At 48.2% G+C, this 23,828-nt stretch overlaps 5 protein-coding genes and 1 long non-coding RNA gene across 6 annotated transcripts; 2 read left to right on the top strand and 4 right to left on the bottom strand.

The window, feature by feature from the left end:
• Positions 1-134: 134 nt before the first annotated feature.
• Positions 135-1,988, bottom strand: LOC117857599 (scopoletin glucosyltransferase). The gene has a single exon (XM_034740350.2). The coding sequence runs from the start codon at positions 1,832-1,834 to the stop codon at positions 380-382; it is 1,455 nt and encodes a 484-aa protein (XP_034596241.1). The 5' UTR covers positions 1,835-1,988; the 3' UTR covers positions 135-379.
• A 3,220-nt stretch (positions 1,989-5,208) lies between these two features.
• On the bottom strand, positions 5,209-6,419 carry LOC117858728 (uncharacterized). The gene is made up of 2 exons (XM_034741854.2): positions 6,205-6,419; positions 5,209-6,083 (listed from the first exon to the last, which is right to left on the bottom strand). The coding sequence occupies exons 1-2, from the start codon at positions 6,353-6,355 to the stop codon at positions 5,431-5,433; spliced, it is 804 nt and encodes a 267-aa protein (XP_034597745.1). The 5' UTR covers positions 6,356-6,419; the 3' UTR covers positions 5,209-5,430.
• A 1,649-nt stretch (positions 6,420-8,068) lies between these two features.
• On the bottom strand, positions 8,069-9,827 carry LOC117858454 (uncharacterized). The gene is made up of 2 exons (XM_034741525.2): positions 9,056-9,827; positions 8,069-8,934 (listed from the first exon to the last, which is right to left on the bottom strand). Exons 1-2 carry the CDS (start codon positions 9,192-9,194, stop codon positions 8,279-8,281), a joined length of 795 nt encoding a protein of 264 aa, XP_034597416.1. The 5' UTR covers positions 9,195-9,827; the 3' UTR covers positions 8,069-8,278.
• Positions 9,828-10,405: 578 nt separating this feature from the next.
• On the top strand, positions 10,406-13,428 carry LOC117858765 (peptide deformylase 1B, chloroplastic). The gene is made up of 7 exons (XM_034741892.2): positions 10,406-10,692; positions 10,798-10,936; positions 11,377-11,569; positions 11,856-11,966; positions 12,536-12,598; positions 12,936-13,047; positions 13,139-13,428. The coding sequence occupies exons 1-6, from the start codon at positions 10,485-10,487 to the stop codon at positions 13,032-13,034; spliced, it is 813 nt and encodes a 270-aa protein (XP_034597783.1). The 5' UTR covers positions 10,406-10,484; the 3' UTR covers positions 13,035-13,047; positions 13,139-13,428.
• A 2,102-nt stretch (positions 13,429-15,530) lies between these two features.
• Positions 15,531-19,702, bottom strand: LOC117858763 (polygalacturonase At1g48100). Its single transcript, XM_034741890.2, has 7 exons — positions 18,964-19,702; positions 17,623-17,754; positions 17,270-17,446; positions 17,135-17,176; positions 16,843-17,050; positions 16,151-16,341; positions 15,531-15,930 (listed from the first exon to the last, which is right to left on the bottom strand). The coding sequence occupies exons 1-7, from the start codon at positions 19,432-19,434 to the stop codon at positions 15,535-15,537; spliced, it is 1,617 nt and encodes a 538-aa protein (XP_034597781.1). The 5' UTR covers positions 19,435-19,702; the 3' UTR covers positions 15,531-15,534.
• Positions 16,921-17,980, top strand: LOC117858766 (uncharacterized). The gene is made up of 3 exons (XR_011898172.1): positions 16,921-17,059; positions 17,140-17,195; positions 17,648-17,980. It is a non-coding gene; the product is annotated as an uncharacterized lncRNA (long non-coding RNA).
• Positions 19,703-23,828: the final 4,126 nt, after the last annotated feature.

Below are 23,828 nucleotides of genomic sequence, written 5' to 3'. Positions count from 1 at the left end.
CGTATACAAATTTCTTAACCATAAATTAGTTCTAATTATGGAGATCCATTAATCTACTATATAATAGCATTTGCCAATGACATAGATGAGAGACACGAAGGAAGCACTCCTCGAGATGGAAAAAATCAGAGCAATTCAGGAACAACTCAGTAGATTTCTTCTAGACGAGGTAGTAATGGCAAATCAGACTCCCCTTAGTATCGATTATTTGACCGGAAACTAACTACAAAAGTACTGAAGTAGTAATACCGGTTGTACAATGGGTACCACGGTCCTAACCCCCTGTACTTAAAAGCGAATCCCCGAAAACAATTCAGATTTGCATACGCCGCCAAATCCGCAGTCTCCCACTCTTGACGTGCTTCCACCAATCAGATATTCACAATCCCCTGCGAGCCATCAGCTCGTCCATCAGCCGTCCGACATCATCATACGAGGACCCGCCCTTCTCCACCGCGAGTCTAGCTTTCTCCCCGAGCACCCTGGCCCTCTCCCTTATCGCCTCCCCCTCCTCGCCGTTGCCCATCACCCTCCCGATGGCCTCCGCGACCACCTCGCCGCCGATCACGCGCCGGGCCTCCAGCTTCGACGCGTAGTCAGTGGACCCGACGCCGACCCCGACGTTGAGCAGCTCCACGACCACCTTCTCGTTGTAGAACTGGTCGGCGTACCGCGGCCACGTTACCATCGGTACGCCGGCGCTCACGGCCTCCAGCGTCGAGTTCCACCCGCAGTGCGTCACGAAGACGCCCACGGCGGCGTGGTTCAGGATCAGCATCTGCGGCGCCCAGCCGCGGATGATGAGCCCACGGTCGCCGCGCGCCAGGAGCTCCGCGAACCCGTCGGGCAACCACTCTTGCTCCTCGGTGTCCGTCCCGCCGATGACCCAGACGAAGTTCTTCCCGGACAGGTTGAGGCCGCGAGCGAGCTCGCGCAGCTCGGGCGGCGAGAAATGGGACAGCGTGCCGAAGGACACGTACACAACCGAGCCGGACGGCTTACCTTCGAGCCACCGCAGGCAGCCGTCCGCGTCGGGCGAGAGCTCGTTGGCGGCGGCGCCCCTCGTCGCCACGTCCTTGCTGGCGAGCCCGACCGGCCCGACGAGCCACGCGCGGCGCCCGAGCGTCGTGGTGTAGTGTTCCAGGTAGTCCGGCTCCAGGTCGTGGAAGCTGTTGAACACCTCGCCGTAGCCCCTCTGGTCCGCGTCGGTCACGCGCTGGAAGAAGGCCCAGTGGTCCGGCCGCTTCTTGGGATCCATCATCTGGCTGCGCCTCAGCTCAACGCGGTGTGGCAGCCCAGGAAGCAGCACGGACGCGTCGGGGTCATCAGGGGCGGCCTCCACGGGGTTGTGGCGCAGCATGCTAATGCTGCAGGCCCGCGCGAACAAGCTGCTGCCGAGGAACGCCAGCCGCGGGACGCCGTGCTCGGCCGCGGCGTCCACGGACCAGTCGAAGAAGCTGTCGGACACGACGGCGTCGGGGCGGCTCTCCGCCAGGAACCGATCGAAGGGCTCCCGGAGCTGTTGAATCGCGTGGAAGAACTTCCCGCGGTCGGCCTCCGAATTAAGCGCCGGCCCGCTTTCGACGCCGGGGGGCAGCCCGACGTCGGGGAAAGGCACGACGGCGATGTCGATGGCCAGGGCGCCCTTGGCGTCGTTGGCGCGTTCCACCGCCGAGCGGATGACGGCGGCGTTCACGGGTGTGGTGAGGATGGTACACTTTACGCCGCGGGTAGCGAAGAGCGCAGCCATGTCGGCGGCCGGGATGAGGTGCCCCGGCGAGAGGAACGGGAAGAAGAGGATGTGCAGCGGCCGCTGCTCACCTTCGATCGCCATGGCTGGCCGCGAGCCGGCGCCGGCGCTGTTGGGAACAGATCAGGTGGACACTCTTTTTGTATGGATTTTGCGAGGCAGGGCGTAGAAAGCGGAGTGGCAAAGAATCCTGGGAACTTTCGAGCGGAAGATATCCATGACTTTATAGGCTCCAGATGACTGGGCTTGTAGTATTCTACTTCCTGACGGAATCATCGCGGAAGACACTGGTACTCTAGTAGTCGTCTCTGACTTGGTGATCTCCATCCCTGCGACTAGAGCTCGGACTTGGACCGTGCCGCGCCAGCCCGGCCCGGCCCTCTCGTGCCGCATCGTGCCTGGCCTTACAGGGACCGTTAGGCATGTCGTGCCGTACCGGCATGGCACGACGAGTCTTTTACTAGGTACCATGGCTCGTGGCACGTTCAGTCTAAGCATAGCTCTCGCGATATATATGCTTATTTTTTATTTTTATTGGTGCTTGCTCGCACATACTTTGCTCTCAAATGTAGGAAAAAAATTATAAAATTAATAGAGGAAACAAACATTATTATAATAGATGTTGTAGGCGAATGTTATGACTGTTTGTGGCCATACGAGAATGCAACATTGTTATGTTATGAACTATCGTTATCATGATTAAGGTAGATTTTGTGATTTTCTTCATGGCAGTAGCTATGTTAAGCTATATGACATATAGAACCAATGATATTAGGACGATATAGTCTATAAATTTGCTACTAGGCTATTTCCGTACCGTGCTAGCCCAAGCACGGTCCAAAATACGTGCCGTGCCGTGCCGTGCCACTCGACATGTCGAGATTCTAGGCACGGCACGACCCTCACGTTCGTGCCGTGCCGACACGGTCCAAAATTTATCGTACCGTGCTATGAACCATGCCAAAATATTGTGCTTCGGACGGCCCACGAATAGCAAGATCCAAGTCCCAGCTCTACCGCGACTGCGACTATGCGAGCCTCCAATGATGTGTGATTGCTTGGGGCGCCCTCCAAGTGCGTGGCTTCAATTGCAAGAATTCGAACAGGAATTGCCTGCCCTGTAGCAGGTTCCTGGAAAGTAGTCTCTGCAAGTGGTAGATTGTATAGTGCGATGCCACCAGTCGTAAGCCGTAGACTTTTAACCGCTTCGTAGTTCCGAGTTAGGTCTTGTTTAGTTAACTCCTAAATCCTAACTTTGGCACTATAAAAAGAAGATTTCTCATCACATCAAACTTGCGGTACATGCATAGAGTATTAAATGTAGATGAAATTAAAAACTAATTGCACAGTTTTGTTGTACTTTGCGAGACGAATCTTTTAAACCTAATTAGTCAATATTTGAACAATAATTCACAAATACAAACGAAACGCTACAGTGACACTTCAAAATTGGACAACTAAACATGACCTTAATTCCACGCGTGTGCAGCGCACAGAGATGCTACCGCGTTGAATTCTTTGCCTGCACGAACGGAATGCTTCAGAGAAGCGAAGCAAAACTGACTCGACTCCTATGCTGCCGTGACCTCCCCACCAAGTTTGCCTCGTTACTTTGCTTCGTCTGAGACGACAAAATTCACAGTAAAACAGCTATCTCTGGCCGTCTGGCGAAGACGAGCATGCACGCCATATCGAAGGTACCGACAAGACGATAACCGAGAAGTCGTGTCCAAACTCGGTTGCGAACGTGGGGGGTGATCTGGTGAGAGACCGACCCGCTGGAATCGGGAACACCCGCCCAAAACATACCAGTGTGGTTCGTCATCGCTTACGTAACGTGTCACGTCTCGAAGATCCCTTCCCGCCAGTTACCATTATTTGCTTCATTTTAACTTTTCTAAATACATAACTTTTACTATCAATAATCAATCTAGATATAATATATATCTGCGTATCAAAAAAATATATTTGTATTATATCTGCGTATCAAAAAAATATATTTGTAGAAGAGTAATTTGTAAAGGAGAAGTAGTACCCTCAACACGTATCATGTTGGTGTTTTCTTTCCTTTTTCCTTTTAAAAAACACAGCCTATCTCACAATGAAATGAAAGGAGGACTGAACCCCAAAGACTTAGTGGTTCGAAGGTCTCCGAGGGACCTGAGCACGAAAGTCACTATAGGTGAATTTGACATTCAGCGCTTCTTTTCGGCTCCATCCGATGGGCGATGGCTGATATGCGGAGGTTGACGTTGAGGGTTTACAATAGAATCGTGACGTGATTTTAGTAATTAAAGAAGATGAGTGTATCTGATGTACTCCCTCCGTTTCAAATTATAAGTCGTTTTGGTTTTCCTAGATTCATAAATATTGTTTTGCATCTAGACATACGTCGTACGTGGGTGCATAGCAAAAACTATACACCTAGCTAGAAAAGTTAAAACGACCTACAATATGGAACAGATGTAGTACTAATTTGGCGGGCTTTGGCATCGACGAAATTGGCGTGTGTGTGCGCATTATTGTTTATCGTTGAAAATAATTACCTAAAAATATAAGCATATGTGCTAAGTTAGATACTTGAACTCCAGTGGATAGATTTTAAAAAAATCTAGATTTTAAAAAAATCTAATCAACTGAACTATGCCCAATTCACTCCCTAGTGACCATTTGGCCATGCATGAACGAAACAGAAATGCCTTTATTAGATATAAAAAAAACATTTGGATTGTGATCATTGCATTTTTTTGTGTGAAGAGTGACCATTTGCATTTGCAGAGAAACGCCATAGCAAATCTTCAACATTGCAGCACTTGTATCCGGAGCACAAGGTTCAATATTCTTTTTTCCTTGTGGTCCTGAAGCTGTAAATTAAAATTAAAAATAAGCCAGTTGAACGCTCAGAAGGGTGGTAACTAAGAAAGGCGTGATCCTTTCCAAAGTTAAATTTGTCTTGATTAACATCACATGAATGTCACGAACACACACCTCACTCGCTGCAACCTAGAGTAGTGTGCTTTTCCTGCACGCGGTCGATCGATAACAGGTGCATGTGCGTGCAGCTGTTCTCCAGAGTTAAGCTCATCTGCTTTTGTTCATCGAAATGGACAACTCGATCGAGCACCTAAAACGCAGCGCCTCAATCACTCCCCTTTACCCTCGTGCCGAGTTTTCCGTTTCAAGCATAGCTCCCGAAATGCTGGATGCCCCCATTCTACATCCAGCTATACGCGTGCCTTCCATTACCAAATGTGAAACTTGCATCGGGATAGAAAAGAGTACGTGACATTGTGACAGGGAAAGATCGTTCAGATGAGCATGCATCTCGCCTAACAATCGAAGCAGAAGCGATCGATTCCTTTGGGCAGCTCTATCTTCAGCTGGCACACGATAGGAGACACTGCGCACGATGGCGCGGCGATGAGGTCGATCGCCCGGCTGCCGATTTCTCACGTGCATTGTTGATTAGCCATGTTCAGCTGTTCACTCAGCAAATACGGCAACAAGAGCAATCATTCAACTAGTGGTCTAGTAATGCAACTATACTACGACATACCTCAAGAAGCATGTCCGTACGCAGTATGCTCCTAAGGTACTGCACTTGTATACCGATCGAGCTTGCTGACAGTTCTAGCGAGCTACTGAACACTGAAACGCCAGAAACTATCGCCATGCACTCTTCAGAATGCACCTGTCACCGGTTTCGTCTCCCAGAAATTCTCCACAGCGTTCCAGAAGCTGTCGCTGAACTGGCCGGACGAGGAGAAGTGCGTCGTCAGAGCGTCCACGCCGACGCCCGTCTCGCTGTGGCCGCCGGCGATCCAGCTCATCATCAGCTCCGAGTAGTAGGGACAACTACTCGTCTGCTGCATGCGCCAGTCTCCAGCACCGGTGGAGCTGTCCTGGCTCGTCGGCGTGGACGACGATACGCCCTCGCCGCTTCCGACCCCCGCCGCCGCCGTCGCAGCTGCCACGGCGGCCTTCTGGGACCAGTACGCTTGCTGATCGGCGGGGTCGGGCTTCGCGCCGCACCAGTAGTAGTCCCCGGCGGCGGAGCTGGCGCCCTCGCTGACGACGGCCGCCGGCGGTTGCTGGTGCGGGGCTTTGGCTGCTGCTGCCGGTTTCTTCTGGATCCTGGTCCTCCAGTAGTTCTTGATCTCGTTGTCGGTCCGGCCGGGGAGGAGCTTGGAGATCTTGGACCACTTGTTGCCCAGTGCCGCGTGGAGCTCCCGGATCGCCGCGTCCTCCGCCGGCGTGATGCTGCCGTGCCGCACCCCCGGCCGCAGGTAGTTTAGCCACCGCAGCCTGCAGCTCTTCCCGTTGCGGTTCAGACCTGATTCGTATCGGGACACGTCACAAATTAATCAGCTAGTCCATGCAAATTGAACCCTCAATCGAAAGCTCAAGAACGCATGCAAGAAATTAACGGCAAAAACTGATCGGTCGATGCTTACCAGCAGCGCGCGCGAGGTTATCCCAGGATCCCTCCCCGTGCTCGGAGATGTAGCCGACGAGGATGAGGTCCTCCTCCAGCGTCCACGGCCCCTTGCGCACCGCCGGCTGGTCGCCGGCGCGACCGCACGCCATGGCCACCCTGGTAGCCATCTCCTTGCTCTCTGTGCGTGGATCCGTGCGATATCGAACTGAACTGACGCACGCACTTGCTAGTGTGCTTGTAGACCGTTCGGCGCCGGTCATTATATAGGCGCGCCAGCGCGGACCGGCCGCGGGATGGGTACGTGGACGTCATCAAGCGCGCGCACGTTCTTGTTGGAATGGCTGGCTTGCGGCCTGCGCCTTTGGCTCGATTGGGAAAGGATGAAGGCTGCTTTCGTTTGAGGCGCTTCCATTTCGGGGAGCACGCGTACAAGTCTAAAGAAAGTCTGGACCAAATCCTTTCCTTTTCAAAAAAAGAAAGTCTGGACCAAATCCAAGCCACGGATCAGATTGGAACAAGCCACGGATCTATGCTTCCAAATTACTTTTTTTTAAAGAAACTCTTCTGAAGTAAAATTAACTGAACGAAACATCCATGTGCTGTGTGTACGGTGAGGACGCTGTTCTGTTTCCTGAGTCGGGGAAATTAAAACACACTTCTGGTTCTGGCTGAACGGCCATCGGATCACCGCGTCTTCTCGCAGCTCGCCAGTGAAAGAAACACAGCTGTAAGCATGTAACCTTATCGCTTGCGTCTCGTGTGTATCCCGAGTAGTGCAGTGGCAGTGTAGCACTCCCAGGCTCTCGCTTTCGGTGCGCGATGGACTGGCGGCGACGAGTCAGTTCAGTTCTTCCCTTCACCACGTGCGTAGCCCTAGCCCGTAGACACGCGTATGTAGCTCTCCCAGCCAGTCAGCCCTCCTGCGTCGCTCTCGATCACATCTTCGCTTGCTGGAACGCTGGCCGCCGCTTCATTCGCCTGCATGTTACTAGCTAGCGGTGCCTCGTGCCGTAGCATGCCTGAAACGGAGGAGATGCCGCCTCGCCTACTCTCGGACATGGTTAGGCCACCTGCCCGATCCGGGTAAAGGATCGGGGCTCCACGCCCTCCACAGCCCCCGACGGGTCGCCGTGGATGCCGATTGAGACAGGCGACGGGGACCGGACGTGTGGGCGCCCGTGCTGCTGCGCTGGAGAGCACGTTTTGTTTGTGGAGGAAGGAGTCGATCTTGATGGTTCGTTGGACAGCCAAGACAGCAGAGCGGAGCCGTTCGATGCAGAACAAGGGAGAGGGAGGGTCTGCTTTTCCGTCTCGGCGTTCGGACTCTGACGGGAAAGTACTCTGACTACAATCATTTGAATACAATTCAAATGCAGGTTTCAGTGTACGGCGGATCCAGACTATGCTGTAACCTGTAAGGGCCCAACTGATCGAAATGGGCTTTGGCTCGCCGAAGGAAGCGGACGAGGCAAAAGCGGGTTCGGACGTTCGGCTGCCGTCCCGATCGCAATCGAACGCTGGCCGGGGAGCTGGTGCCGCCGGGTGCGAGCCACGAGGCCTCCAGCCTCCAGGACCGTTGAGCGGTTGAGCCCCGGCCTCCACACCACCTCGCGTCCTTGCGAAATCCTTGGGCGCTGAGCAGCAGCTCATGTGCTTCTCTGTTCTCTCTCGGGCTAGCTCTCGGCCGCCGCTGAATTCTGACTTTCCGAGGTTGCAAGTTGCTTTAACTAATAACACTAGTATAAATTCTTTGCTTACTCAAATTTTCCTGTTGCTGAAGTGAGCATACCGCCCACGGTTCCAGCACGGTCCACGCCCCACGGCACTAACACTAGTAAAATCTGAAACACCAGAACCTCAGAAACAGAAAGCCACACAAGTGCAGAGCTTAACTTCGCCACAAATAAAGTACGGTAACAAAAAGCGCGACATCAAGCATTTGATAAAAAAAAGCCATCAACTACACGCTGACACCTATAGCAGAGGATTCATGTTACTATCATACTACTAGCACTATATGCACTCTTCCATTTCTGTCCCTTCTACAGCTAGGCATCCTCAGAAGTCAGAAATCACGCTGCATGGTCGCGTCAGAATGTAGCATCTGGAAACGGTAAAGTCCCCCAGAAGTTGTCGACGACATTCCAAAAGTTGTCCGCGTCGACCATCATGACGCCGTCGGCGACTGAACCCAGCTCGAAGTAGTAGGGGTAACTGTAACCCGTCAGCTTGCACCCGTCGCCGGCGGTGGTGGAAGTGGACGAACTGTCCTGCCTCGTCAACGCCGCCGACGCGCTCCAGCCGCCGAGGCCCACGGCCGCAGCAGCAGCCACGGTCTTATGGGAGTAGCAGGCTTGCTGATCGGGGTTGTTGGGCTTCATGCACCAGTAGTAGTAGTCCTCGGCCGCGGAGCTGCCATGGCTTGCCGACGCAGACGACGACGACGACGCGCCCTCGCTGGCGGCCGTGGCCGTCGTCGGCGCAGCCGCAGGCGCGCGGCACGGTTGCTGCTGGGTGTTGGCTGGCGCCGCCGGTCTCTTCTGGATCCTGGTCCTCCAGTAGTTCTTGATCTCGTTGTCGGTGCGGCCCGGGAGGTGCGCGGCGATCTTGGACCACTTGTTGCCCAGCGTCGCGTGGAGCTCCCGGATGACGGCGTCCTCCGCCGGCGTGATGCTGCCGCGCCGCACGCCCGGCCTCAGGTAGTTGAGCCACCGCAGCCTGCAGCTCTTCCCGTTCCGGTTCAGCCCTGATCGAACCCAACACATCAGAAATGGTTTAGTCCACGCAAATCTTTCAACATCATTAATTCGCACACCAAGAGCTCATGCGAGTTGTGGGGCGAGAGAGATTGACGGGGCGAGGCATACCAGCAGCGCGCGCGAGGTTGTCCCAGGAGCCCTCCCCGTGCTGGGAGATGTAGCCGACGAGGACGAGGTCCTCCTCCAGCGTCCACGGCCCCTTGCGCACCGCCGGCTCGCCGGCGCGGCCGCACATCGTCCTGCCCATCCTCGCCAAAGCTCTTTGTGAGTGGACCGTGGAATCGAATCGAACTGACCGATTATTGATGTGCAGTTGATCTATAGTTCCTCGTTCGGCGCCCGGCGGTCGTTATATAGGCGCGCGGCGCGCTGACGACGGTAGACCGGTGCGTGTACGTTATCACGCACATGTTAACATTTGTGCTGCAGCCACATGCTCTTTCTTATGGCTGGCATGGCTTGCAGGCTTGCAGCCTCCAACCTTTGCCTCGTTTGGGCAAAGAGAATGGCTGCTTTCGCTAAGCCAGTGAGCCGCTTCCATTTCCGGAAGCACGCGTACAAGTCTACCCAGCTCGAAACTACTATGCGATCATTCATGGCCGGTGAATATTTCCATTCTCGCAGCTTGCCAGTGGAAGAAGAACATTGTAACACAGCTGTACTAATCTTATCGCGTGCTGCAGCACAGAAGTGATCATCGCATCTCCGAGCAGTGCAGTACGCGTAGGCTCTCGCTTTCGGTGCGCGACGGATCGACGGCGACGAGTCGGTTTCCGTCACGTGCGTAGCCATACATAGGCCATACATGCGTACTTGCGTAGCTCTTCCAGCTGGCGTCACCTTCGCATCGCTTGATCTCACGTCTCAGCCTGCAGGTCGATCGCCACTTGTCGATCACTACTGGTGCCTCGTGCCATGGCCGCCTTTCCGGAAATGGAAGTGATTCCACGCCTCGCCTACGCATGGAACTGGTTACTGGTTCGGCGACCGACCCGCCCGATCCGGAGAGGAACTGGTTACTTTCTCGAAGGATCAACGACCGATCGCCGTGGATGCTGATTGCGACGTGCGACGAGCCGACGAGGAACGTGGCCGGGCCCGTGCTATAGCGCGGCGCGGCGTAGGACACGTTTTCTTGGTGGGAGAAGAGAGCTGTGGCTGAGCGCTTTCACTTTGCGAGGACAGCTGAGCTGTGTTCGGTTGTACTGAACATGGAGATGTTCTTCCTGTTCTAGATCATGTGTGTTTGGGTTATCCTTTATAATTTCTAAAAAAAGAACATTGGCGACTAATTGGGTCCAATCAAGATATCTTACTGGGCTGGGCTGTAGGAAAAATTGGATTCGGCCGACAATCGCTCGACCCGGACCGGCCCAGCTCACCCGATTTTGGGCGTGGAGAAGTGTTGAATTCGTCACGGCGTCATTCCTCGTGCCGTCGTGCGGCCACTGCGTGCCCGTCCTCTCTCGCCGAACGCCCAATCGTCAGTGGGGAGAAGAAAAGGAAAAATCGAGCGGAAGTGGGAAGGCGCCGCTCAATGGCCGCGGGCCTCTGCCTCCACCTCTGCCCGCGCCTCCGCGGCTTCGCGGCCTCCTCTCGCCCGCTCTTCGCCGCCCACTCCGGAGCCCTGCCCCCGTCCCTGCGCCGCGCCGGCCCGGCCATGCCCCTCGCCGCCCGCGCACGCCGCGGCTTAAGCTCCTCCACCGCCGCCGCCCCGCCCGCCGAGGACGACGACTTCGCCACAGGTAAGCCGCCACCGCCTCCTCCTCCGAAATTCCTCCGTTCACTAGGGGAATTCTCACTTGCTCGCTATCGGCTTACTTCGTTGATGCTGTGTTCACGGTGTGTAGCTGCCGACCTCCGGTTCGAGCCGCCGCTCCAGGTCGTGAAGTACCCGGACCCCATCCTGCGCGCGCGCAACAAGCGCATCAACACTTTCGACACCAACCTCCGTGCCCTGGCCGACGAGATGTTCGACGTTATGTACAAGTGAGTCTGGACTCCGAGCCTTGCTTGTTTCCAGAGTTTGAAGTTGCTCGCACTGCAACTGTTTGATGGAAAATGCGCAAGAGGGTATCGTGCTAACAGGCACCGATTCGACGTGCTGCTGTTTTAAAGAAATATGCGTGCCTAGCATGGTTGGATACATGCAATAGTTGACTTTAGTTAGTGCTTATTTTCATGAAATCCTTCTTGTGACCTGTTTTGTTGAGGTGGCATTTGTTTTGTGTGAAGAAGTGTTGAATTCGTTTGTGTAGTTCTTAGATTTGTACAAGCTTGATGAAATAAAAGCCAATTGCACTAGGCAATAGGCATGTTTCAAATGTGAGCAAAATATCCACCATAGGCATGCCTGCTGTTCCGAGATAGAACTATGCCAAACTTATTAGGAACTGTACTGGTTCATTAAATAGTTGTTTTTCGTACAGGACTGATGGCATTGGTCTCTCAGCACCACAAGTCGGAGTGAATGTGCAGCTTATGGTATTCAATCCAGCTGGAGTGAAGGGGGAAGGAGAGGAAATTGTTCTTGTGAACCCAGTGGTATACAAGTCTGCGAAACGATTGCTTGTGTTTGAAGAAGGCTGCTTATCGTTTCCTGGAATATATGCCAATGTGGTGGTGAGAATAGTTTACCATATCAAATTTGTTACTTTGCAGAAGACTTTAGCTGTCCATTATATGACCTTAGTGTGCATTGGATATGTACGTAGTGTCACATTTATGGTTGAATTTGCCACATGTTACATGACTTTGACATGCTAAAATAGTATGTAATTTTGGAATTGATCTTCCAATTATCAGCCTCTGCCTTTTCTTTTTTGAAACAAATCAGACTCTGCTTGTACGGCAGACGAAAAGTTGCACGTATAAATAAAGCTAACTTTGTGGCCATTGTTCCGTGCAGAGACCAGAAAGTGTGAAAATTGAAGCTCAAGACGTTACAGGGGCAAAAATCAAAGTAAAATTATCTGGCCTACCTGCAAGAGTTTTCCAGCATGAGTTTGACCATTTGCTGGTATGTATTTAACCAATATCTATCGGGTCCATCTGCATAAGTTTTCTAGCAATCCATTGAGTCATGTCTCCTTTGTCTCTTAACATATGCAATTGTCCACAAAACAAACTGATGAGTCAGATATGTTAATTCTCATGATAGAGGGATGCATCGGTTCTGTTTCAGTGACAGCTGAATATATGTTAAGTCGATGCCAAATGGAAGTGCAATCAATGTTTAAGTCTATGCTTATACATATATGCATATATGCTATTTCTGTTTCATTTGCTATCACATATACTCCCTCTGGTTGCAAATTCAAGTCATCCTAGAGTGTGCTTATCAGGTGCTTTCAGGTTTGGCCATCATTACATAAAAGAAGTCTAGATTGGACGTGCAGGATTGATATTACCGTAATTAAATATTTTCTTATGTTTTATTGTCTAATATCATATAAATTACTGGTTATGCATACGGTGCCAATACTGCAGTTGCAAAGTGATTAAAAAGAAGGGAATATGTCATCAAGCTATGCATATATGACCAGAGGCTCATCACTGTGATGCTCATAATTGTTTGGGTATTTGCAGGGGATTCTTTTCTTTGATAGAATGACAATGGATGTTCTTGAAACCGTACGCGATGAACTGAAGGTTAGTACAATGTGGTTTTGACTACATCACCAGGGATTATATTGAAAATTCGTATTTGGTATTAGTAGCAATCACTGTGGGTTTTAATTTATTTTTTGGTGTACATCATTCTCTTTGGCCATAATTACATGATTTGAATCTTAGATTAGTCAGAAAATTCCTTAATCTGCATGCATACGTTTTCCCTCTCAGAATGATGCCACCTTAAGTTGCCTTTCATATATAACCAAAATTAATTACATGTGCATAAACAATTTTCCAGGGCTGTATGTCAGTGTATACAATTTTTGGTACATGAACTCATACTTCTTTGCTTGTTATTTCCTTTTTCTAAAAGAACCTAGAGAAGAAATATGAGGAAACAACAGGACTAACGGTTCCTGAAACTGTTGACAACTACAAGGGGGCAAAGGATGTCTTTAGTTTTTCAAGATGAAGGGTTGTAGCAGGTCTGTTTCATCTCGATACCTTTCTAATTTGGCTACCTTCTCATTCTCTGTCTGATGATTCTAAGAAATTTGTTTTCCATTATATGAACAGACACTGGAAATTTTGCAAATACATCATCAAGCTGAGCTTTAGCCTGAAGAGTTTCTGGGACAGCTCACATACAAACTCTACTTTAGTTGCAGTGTTGGCAGCCTTGTTATGTCTAATTTTCTGCATTATCAATTAAACTAGAAACAGCAAATTCACTAGTTACAAATGAGGTTTTATTTTCAATGCTCGTGTCTGTCTTAAATGTTTTGTTTGCATATATATGACTCTTAGGATAAGGAGTTGTAGAGCCAGTTTTCCCTGAAATTATTTATGCAATGAGTTTTTTGTCTCTTGAATTTCTTATTAATAAACATACTGCAGAGATATACATATGAGAGACTCCCTCCGTTCCAAATTATAAGTTGTTTTAGCTTTGTCCTAAGTCAAACTTCTTTATCTTTGACCAATTTTATGTAAAAAGGCATAAATATTTTCAACATTAAACTAGTTTCACTAGATAGACCATGAAGTACATTTTCATTGTGCATTTATTTGATATTATAGATGTTAATATTTTTTCCTATAGACTTGGTCAAACTTAGACAAGTTCGACTTAGGACAAAGCTAAAATGACTATTATTTGGAATGGAGGGAGTAAGTCTATAGCTGCCCCTTACAGCTTGCAGATGCATCATTTGTTCGCCATGTTGGAAAAACATCATAATATAGCCAGATAGTGTACCACTGTTATCTATTTGATTATAGGATGCAAGTAGTAGTGATGTTACTTGTGAAACTAACATTTCTAGCATCACAGAATCATAGTTAATGGACCAGTTTCATTTTCGTGTTTTATCACGCAGTTCATGGTAATAGCTTGCATGTTTGTACTTAATCGGCGCTACACTTTTGTATGTACATATAATCTTTATACTATTTTGTTGGTCGGTTTGATTGTTGGACAAGCATGACTGCAAAATGACGTACCATGTCCATTAACAAATGGTTTTCACCAACTGCCTAAATCTTCTGAATTTTGGCCATCAATATACTTTAAGGTATATAGAAAGTCTATGCAAAAATTGTAACCTTAGATTAATCTAGGAATGCTTCCATGGACTATACTCCCATTTGAATTATTTGACAGGTTTGTAAGTTTTAAATATTGATTGATAGCTTAAAGCTCCATGAATTTTGTAACCAGTGAGAGTGGAGGAAAAAAACTGTACTCTAATAGATATGATTCTTTGTTTTAATTTAGTTTTAATGGACGTGAAGAGTGTGGTAGAAGAAAAAAAATCTTGTTCTAAATAGAGTATGGTGGAAAAGTAACATTTCTAGCATCACAGAAGTTTTCTAGCATCCCAGAATCAATATTGTTGTGAAACTTTTATTTGTAACTCAGTTAATGGATGTGAAGAGTATGGTAGAAGAAAAAGTTTCCATCAATTGATACTTTTTCATGACAGTTAGCGAGACATACCATATCTAGTTGTAGTTGGAAAAAAATTAAGAAACATGCCCATCTTTTGGTTAACTGGATCATATATTTGACAGTTCTGGATACTGCTTTCAGTTTCTTTTTCCCCTCATTACGTGTTAAAGATTGGTGAAGCTAGTTATAGGACCTGTTATTCCCATGTTACATATTGATTGTTTTTACACTGTTTTGTTCTCTTGTTTAGCTGATGTTCTAGAAAGCACAGCAAACAAATATTTATGCATAGGCATGCTGTATATATCCGACTTATAAATGACACTTTGTATAGCATGCTCTTTTGAATAGTTATTAATTTAATTTGATCAATCATCCTCTTTCTGTGCATATTATGCAACTACTTTGATATCTTTGGAGCACTTTTTGCCGCCATTTTTCAAAATAATTTCAGCCGAACCCATCGATACCCCCTTTCCTAAGAGTTATATCTGTGGTCATTTTTCAACTACTTTGATATCATATTGCAATTAACAGGTGGCATTTGTCAACCAGAAACTGGCTATTTTATAATTCCTCTTTTTTCTAACCATTTTCTAGTATCCTTGAACAGCCATTTGCTTTTTATGTTTGGTTCATGTAATTTTCCCCTTAAACTTCTGGTAAGCTATTGCCTTTTATATATCCTTAGCAATAGACTTCTAGGTATTAATTTGATTCTTCAGGTTATGTATTTACTAATTTCCTTTTAATCCTTTGCTGTAGCTCTATTTACGCTTAATTAAGCAAACAATCTTTGTCATTGTGCTTACTCATTTTTGGAAACTCAAGTACATACTCTTGCTGTATGACCATTCCAATGATTATATGTGTGTTTTCTTTCATGTAAATGTTAAAATGATCTAATAACATGACCTCAAAATAACTGTATATATGGACATAAGCAAGCAATGGTGCGAAGGGGTCGGATGTATCACAACGACCACTCATGAGTAAGCACCAATAAACAGACGAAGGTGTCTCAACATATATCGTTATATGTCTGTAAGTTGTTCCCAGCAGGTTTTCCAAGCTGCAAGCAAGCTATGGGAGGGACAGTTGGAGTGTAGAGCTCCCCAAAAGCTTGCCAGCAGAATGGGTTGTTCAGGTGGTAGTGGGGTACTTGCACTGGTCTGAGTTGCACACCAGTAAGAGAGATGCCTGAACAAGGTAAGCTGTCACTGCATGCAAAGTGGACAGGTTTGATTGTAAATGTCCCTCTGATGTTCTCATACTGGACCCCTGATACGCCCACTGCTGATGTTTGATTTCTGCAAGTGCTTTTGTCACAATAAAACTGATCTATAATAATAGGCGTTTGGACCTCTGTGACTTGTATATTTGAGAACCTTATGTCTTGAACCAATCCTACACCACCCTGCAAGAAACGAAAGTTCAATTTATTTAGCTGATTAAGTATTCTTGTTTTGCTTGGCATCATCATTTTTTTCTTCTTAGAACCTTCCAAGGTTGCCTCTTGTGTAGCTATCAAAAGCTGGCATGTTCTTTCCTTTTTCAGTTTTTCTTTGTGATATTGTCATGTACTAGTGTCTGCTGTTGACCTAGGATTTTATTTGTATGTCTGTGCCCAAGCTTACCTGCCAGGTCTTGATCCTGACACCATTCATGGTTCTGAGCATGTTGACATCTCTTACTGTAACATTAGATACACATGCTTTTGTGTTGTCCCGGCCCAGTCCACCTATGCTGATTCCATGGCCTGGTCCACAATTCACGTTGTGTATATTTATGTTGCTGCATCCTGTCTGGATGGAGATACAGTCGTCACCTGCATTGAAGAAGACAAATGGGACACCTTGATGTTATTCTACTTTGGATTAACTGTAAAAGGCAGTTGGAAGTTTCAAGTACTATCTACAACAGTTTTTTTATGTACCCTTACTCTGAAATCTGTCCTTTGGCATGCAGAGAATAGAGAATACAGGAGTGATAGAACTGAGGCGCAGGCTTTCAGTTGACCCTAGGTAGTTCTTTTTAAGTCACACTTTTGTATATCCTTTCAGGCTTATATATTTAGAACATATGAGTTATCTTGTAGATAAGGCCTTATATATTTTTAGAACATATGAGCTGTCTTGTGTTGTTGAAAAATTATTTGTGCTAAAGCTGGGCAAAACAAAACTTTTCAGTTTCATGAGTATATCTAGAACATATAAGTTGCCTTGTGTTGTTGAAAATTTCTTTGCGTTAAAGCTGGGCAAAACAAAACTTTTCAGCTTACTGAGTATAGCCTAGATGCCTCTTGAATTTAGATGCAACAAGGAATTACCACAAGCCATGTTTGTATGATGAATGCTGACATCTTTTGAGTTCTGCAGGTGTATTCCGTCAGTGTTGAGACTGTTCTCGGGGGAGGATATAGTCACATCATGGACCATCACTCCTTGACAGTTGTCAAACTTAAGATGGCACTGTGAGCTGTTGACAATAGTGATGCCAGCTACTAAAACGTTGAAACTACCATAAAACCTCAATGCCTGCATCAGGTTACGAAATCAGATTTGTGATTACTTTGTTTCTATATGTGATAATTATGTGCAGAAAGATAGTGATATTCTTACTGTAGGTTTAATATGTGGCATTGTCTCGAGCTCCACATCGTACTGAAAGAAAGTATCCAAGGTGAGCAATTAACACAATCAACTTTTCATTTGAGTAATTTATAGACAATGGTACACTTGGCGGCCATCTCTTACTGTGTCATCCTCATCCTCATCCTCTAGGTCTGCGTAGGTCCACCATTGTTGCCCTCTGCCATTTATGATACCATTGCCTTGAATTACTATTCCATTTAGTTTGGTGAACTCAAGCCACTGGAGCAAGCCAGAACCCCAGGCTTTAGCACTGGTTGGAGCTAGGATTGTTCCTTCCAGCTGCAAAATGAGTGCATCATTAAACAGAATTACTTGCTGCACTTATTCTTCCATCAATATGCTTATCAAACTAGACAAAATACAAACCTGTCCTACATTTTGTTGATCAGTTTAGGCTATGAAAGTAATCAGGAAAGCTTTTTTGAGTATCTTATTTGGGACACAGCATAATTTACCTGGAAGACAATGTTTGGTTTGCAGTAAGGCCCAGAGAACGAGATTGGCCCAACAAGGAACTCTAGTTCTGGTGGTACAAGAACTGTAGATGCCCCCTGCTTGCAGGCAGCAGCCCACGCTCCTTCAAAAGCCTGTATGCAAATGCATGCACAAATATTAGCTGTAGCTTCTTCTGAAAAGACAGTCCTCTGGAATCTAGCATCACAAAATCAATTGAGCAGGAGGTGAAAACACACTCTGTAAAGCCCAGACCCTAAGCTAGATAGTCAGAAATTGCACTGTGCGTCTTATTATTTTGGTCTCCATGTTGGAACAAGCAGCATTTTGCAACCACTAAGAAAGAAATTGAAAATCTAAGTTCGTTTTACTGAAAATATAAAAGAAATGAGTTTTGATAGAGCTTTCAAACAAGGCCACAGTGCATATCTCAGATTATTTTAAAATGAGGTTTATTTTCTTGCAAATTCACTACAAATTTCCCATTAGTTTTTTTGCTTTATAATTAAAACAAAAAAATGTACTATTGGTTCATGCAGTGTGTTCTTGCAAAAGGAAAAAAAGGGGACTATGTTAATGCCAAAGAGAGTTTTTGCTATATTCTCTATCTGTAAAGCCTGGGAATCTCAAGATTAGAATAATTTTTTGTTTGTTTCCTCTGCACACAGAAAGGTCTTGTAAGAGATGTGGAAAAGGTTCTCGTATTGTGAATCCTAACTTGCTTGATATGTAACCTTTCTTCTCTCCATGACTACAAATATACAAAAAAAAATTGACCAGCTAGATGTGTGAATGTATCTGTTTATGCATTAGATTAAACAATCATGTGAGAAGGAAAGAACAAGCCAAAGTAGGGAACAAATCAAATTGCTGGCAACACATGCAGACACGCAAAAAAAGATTCCAGAAAAAATATGGCACTAGTGACAACTTTCTTGGGCTCTGCACTAGAAACCATGTGAGGTAGTGAGAGTAAACTGGTTACTATGTTCATAGGAAACATTGAAATGCCAACCATCATCATAGGCTGTGGTGGTGCTGGCAAATGAATTCGGAATAGCAAAAGCATTCATGCTAAATTCACATTTCTGAACATTCAGGAATTAGTAATAAAAATATACATGATAAATTCTAATCACAAGATGTTGATATCACAGTTCCCCTGGAGGTGATCAACATGGAGTTCTCATGCAAGTCATGTGGTGAGTTTGAAACAAATCATTTGAAGGACAAACTGGACAAAAGGAATTGGTATTGAGAATTTCTAACTCAGAGAATGCATGGTGCTTAATAATTTTATGAATTTAGTTTGAAACAGAGCATTTGAGAGCAAAGCTGTCGACCTTAGTATCATCCGTAACTCCATCACCCTTGGCTCCAAAATCAACCACGTTGAAGACCTCACCCTGTGAGGCTGGTGGCAATGGCGGTGGCTGTGATGTCTGCTGATGACCCTTCCCGCAGCTTGGAGTCGGCGGCTTGGGACTCGAATGCCTACTGTCGTTGGCAGGGCTTGGACTCGGGCTGACAGGGGCACTCGGAGTTGGGCTTGGTTGGTACGGATTCTGATTTCCTTTGCCAGCACCAGGGCTTGGTGTCGAGCTGACTGGTGGCTTCGGGCTTGGCCGGTTGCTGCCATGTTGCCGGTGGGAGGTACTCTTCTTTCCTTTGCCTTTCTTCAGCTGCGAGGAGCTTGGTGAGCTCCTAGGCCTCCAATGCTTGCCTCTTCTCGCCTCGCTGACATCAATGGTGGAGCAAAGAGCAAGCAAGACAAGGAGAAGCAAGAGGCCTAGACCTTTTGCTCTCAGCTTCATCCTTCTGTCTGTATCTATTGGCTGTGCGGAGGTTGGAGTGTGTATGTGCTGGGTAAGGAGGTAGAGAGCACGGAGCGAGAGGCTTGTGCGGAGGGAAAGAGAGGTGGTATAAATAGCAAACCTCAGAGCCGGCCATGTTCCCGTTTGTCAGGATTTTAGATGAAAATGAAATGGAAAATGATTGGGAAATGGGACCCCAACTCACTTGCACGCAAGGGCGACATTTGCTGCAATCTTGTATCTGCACGGTGATTCAGTGAAGTTGTACCGACCCCTTGTTACTTTTTCCGTCACCACCGTAGTCATTTGTAGCGTTTGATTCCCTTTGTTGTGCTATTAGTACATGATAATCTGCCGTTTCTGTTTATCTTTAGGCGAGGGAATAATCTGGCATTATTTTTACTTCAGCCCTGTTATTATAGCGTTGATCTTGTCTTTGACTAGTAATTTAGGGCACTAAAGATTAGGCGATATGGATTGATTTACCAAAAATGGAGAATCTTTCTGGTTTTGATTTGTTGCTAGAACGAAATATCCCAATTTACATATGGACAATGTATGGCGTATAATTAGTGTGCGAGAGGAAGAGTATGCTTGAAATTTGAACTTGTCTAGAATGAGGTATCTGTAGAAATTTTGCTGAGGGCAAGGCGATTGCTACCTCCTAGTGAGGGGTTTGTAGAATGAAACACAAAGCATGATCAAAACTCACAGAACTTTACTGATGTTGCCTCGACCTGGCATCCTTGCCATGTGCCCATGTTCCAATATACGCACGATCCTCCGTACATTTGATCCCAAGATGGGTCATCCTGCCCTCCCTTTTCTTCAATTTAAGGAGCATTACTGCGCTTCTGCCATCGTGCCATGGCTACTGTACAGCCATACGCACATGTATGTGGCCGGTCCACAAATTGGCTGCAGAAAGCCAAAGCCGGGCATGCGTGGGTGAGTGGGTGACCGATTCGCATTCACTGCCCATGACTCACCACTCACCAAGGCTGAACTCAGTTTACTCCGAGCTTTTAGGCGCTGCCGCTGAAACTGCCCATGTGTGGCTCGGAATGACCTAGGTAATCCATGGAGTAGTAGCTGATGGGTTATGTGGCTAGAAATTAACGGTGGTGGTGTGGAACACCGGCGGCGGCAAGCCGGCCGGCCGGCCGGCGATGCGTGGCCAGGAATGACCGCACGCTGCACACGGGAGGCCGCGGCGTGTCGCGTGCCAGCGTTCCCACCAGTCCTGGCAGCGCGGTCATTCTTGCCAAAGCCAGCAAGCGTCCACGCGCGGGGGCCGGCCGGCCGGCCGTCCGTCCATGGGATGGGAGGGCATCACGCATGGACATGTGCTCTCCCGGGGTCACATGGCAACGGTCACGGGCGGAAGCGTCGTACTTGTCCGCACCTCGGCCGGCGGACCCCAACTGCCGCAACCGGACTAACCCCGCCGGGTCCCCCACGCAGCCACGCGAAAGGCAACCGAGCACAGCCACGCTCTGCAAGTCTGCGTCCTCCACTCCTCATCCAATCATCCGTCCATCCGCCTGCAATCAATCGACCTCCTCCGCCCGCGCCGTCGTCACCGCCCTTCCACATCGGGTCGGGGGCGCTCGCGCGGTTCTGGCTCCATAGACCATAGGTCACGGCTCGCAAGACACACGGCTGCTGCGCCGGAGATCGAGGGCGGGTTCAGATCCTAGCGAGCTTTATCCCAGGCTCCTAGGATCTACGTGCTGCCACCGTAAAATGCCACACTCCCTCTTGTGAAGTCCATTCAAAACGCATGCGGCAGGCAAATCTCCTGTGAAGCTTTTTTTACATCGGTGATATGTTGGAGGCTAGCTGGAGCAGAACCGAGGTACGGAGGGTGCGCATGTCTTGTGACGGTAGGAGACAGGGACCAAATCAAGAGGCCCTGAACCCAACTCGCTGTTGGTTGGTTCCTTCCTTCCACATGTCGAGGTACAACACCTTACACCCAGACCCAGTGCTGCAGACCTGCAGTGCGTACTCTGCTCTCTCGCAGACGCAGAGGCCGACACGTACGTGCCGAGCTACATCTCTCGCTAGCTTCTCTGTCCTGCGGCGCATCACATCGTTCACATGCATGCATGCTCTCTGCTGGCGCAGCTACTTGCTTGGTCGCCGGTACACAGATAGGCCGACCCGGGTCTGCATCTGCATGAGTTATTCATCACAGGAACCTATAGTGTAGTAGGTCTGAGACAATACTCTGTCAATCAGGGCCTCATTCCACCAACGAATTGACCGCGTGCGTGCTCTTCACTCACGAGATGGAATGGGAGATCGATCCCCTGCAAGGTTCGACGATAACACACACACACACACACACACATATACATCGGCGTCGCGGCATGTAGCACCCTCTGAAAGACAACAAGTACACCGACAAGTCGCGTTCGAAGATTAATTAATAATCAAGGGGCCAGATAGAAACATTTTGCTTGTACTAGTAGGCAGTAAGCCTACAAAAACGCAGCTGGAACGTACGTATAATAACGTTACACGACCCGGCCAGCGGCCTGCAACAGTCGCCGGTACGTACGCACGTATACGTACCGTACCTACGCTTTCTTGTTTCAGACTTTCAGTAGCTGTCAAAGGCTCACGAGCTCACGCCTCCAACTGGAATCTGGATCAACCTGACAGTCGCAAGACGATATCGGTACAACTAGGCAAAACATGCATGCATGCAGATGCGGCTCCATCCGTCCGTCCGTCGTTGTGTCAGCTTGGTCGTCTGTCCTTCTGGCCGGGTAGATCCTGGATCGCATAACTGGGGCCCTAAATCTAGGTCGTAAAATATGTGGTGGTTACGGTGGCATATATTGCCCTTGGCCATCGGGGTATGGAACCAGCTATAGCATGTGACTCTTTAGTTATATGCGAGTTAATGCAGAAGATCACAAGGCGACAGCTTCATCACCGCTTGTTTGTCCATTTGCACACGCGTGTGCGTCGTGCTCTGGCTCTTTGACAGCACTGCAGCATGCAATTCTAGCTGGGAGCTAGACAGTTGCAATCTTCTTTTTATTTCCTCAAACAAACTTGTTGCATTGTTAGAGCAAAACTAATACTAGCAGAGATGATTAGTAATACGTAGTGAGAATGTTGCCCTGTTGCTGATGGCACTAATTATATATAGAGATTATGGTATGTGCATATATATGGTAATGGCCACATTTGTTTTCTACGAAAGTTTTAACTTTTTTTTTGTTGTATAAAGCACTCTATCTACGGTTGTAGGGACAGGGGTATTGTCCCATCTGCTATAAATAAAAGCCATTTTAGACGTTGACATTATATTGCCTGCTACATCTGATATTTGGAACCATGCATATACGAGGCATGCGTATGCTATCTAAGGTGTGTAGCGTAGCGCAATCGTGTCAAGAGCAGGTGAACATCATGCTTATCTCTTATGGAGTATGCGCATGGTCCGAATCGCAGCCTCATTGCACTACAGGACGACAATGTGTCCGGTTTCCTCAAGTCATACTCATACACGATATGATATTGATTCGAAGAGAGAAAGGAAGCCTCGCAATGTCAACCACCACCACTCATTGATTAGCATACCTCAACTGCTCAACACACAGCCCACGGAAACCCATCCGTCTGCAGTAGCTCATGCATCCCACAAAGCTTTCATCTTCACACACATATAGTAGCCATGGGAAAGCTAAGCAGCTATAGCCAAACCCCAGTACCCCACCCGGCCACGGCCGCTCCTCCCAACCCCCAAAGCAGGCCAAGAAAACACTACAGCGCAGGCGTTCCAGGCAGCTTGGATCCCGTGGGGCTGCTGCGGTTGGTGCGTGCTTTGCAACTCCAGGAAAACGCCCTGCATATGGCGACCGATGCAGCGATATGGTTCGCTAGCTATATTTTGCTTTGGAGGACGGGTGAATATTAGGAAAAGGCGTCCGGGCGCGGGTGTGTAGCGGCAAGCCTCCACCAGTAGCTAGCTAGCTAGCTAGCGCTGTCCGGTTGCGCGCGAGCGCTCGTGAACCGCGAGAGGGACGCTCGTGAACTCGATCCTCCCCCACGCGCCGCGAGCTGCAGCTCCCTCCGCTCTGCTCGATCCGTCCGGTTCGCATCCGCTTCGTCCCACGTCATGGCCTGGCCCTCCCCTTGGCACATTGGTTTCGCTCGCCTGTGGCGGTATATGCTTGGCTGCACGCCTCGAGCTGGCGGCGTTGTCAAGTGCTAACTCGTTTATTTGTGAGATGCTTGTGATGGGTATGCGTATTAAAAAAAAGTGATGGGTATGCTTGATCTCGATTAGCCTGATAACTTTAGGCATTTCTTGTTTTAAAATGGGTGGGAGCACAGATCGATGAGGATTCTCATCAGGTCCGTACGCACTCGCT

This window comes from Setaria viridis, chromosome 5 (genome assembly GCF_005286985.2).
Source record: "Setaria viridis chromosome 5, Setaria_viridis_v4.0, whole genome shotgun sequence".
Taxonomy (NCBI): domain Eukaryota; kingdom Viridiplantae; phylum Streptophyta; class Magnoliopsida; order Poales; family Poaceae; genus Setaria; species Setaria viridis.
The sequence above is the reverse complement of the archived record's forward strand: the minus strand, read 5'-3'. Positions and strand labels throughout refer to the sequence as shown.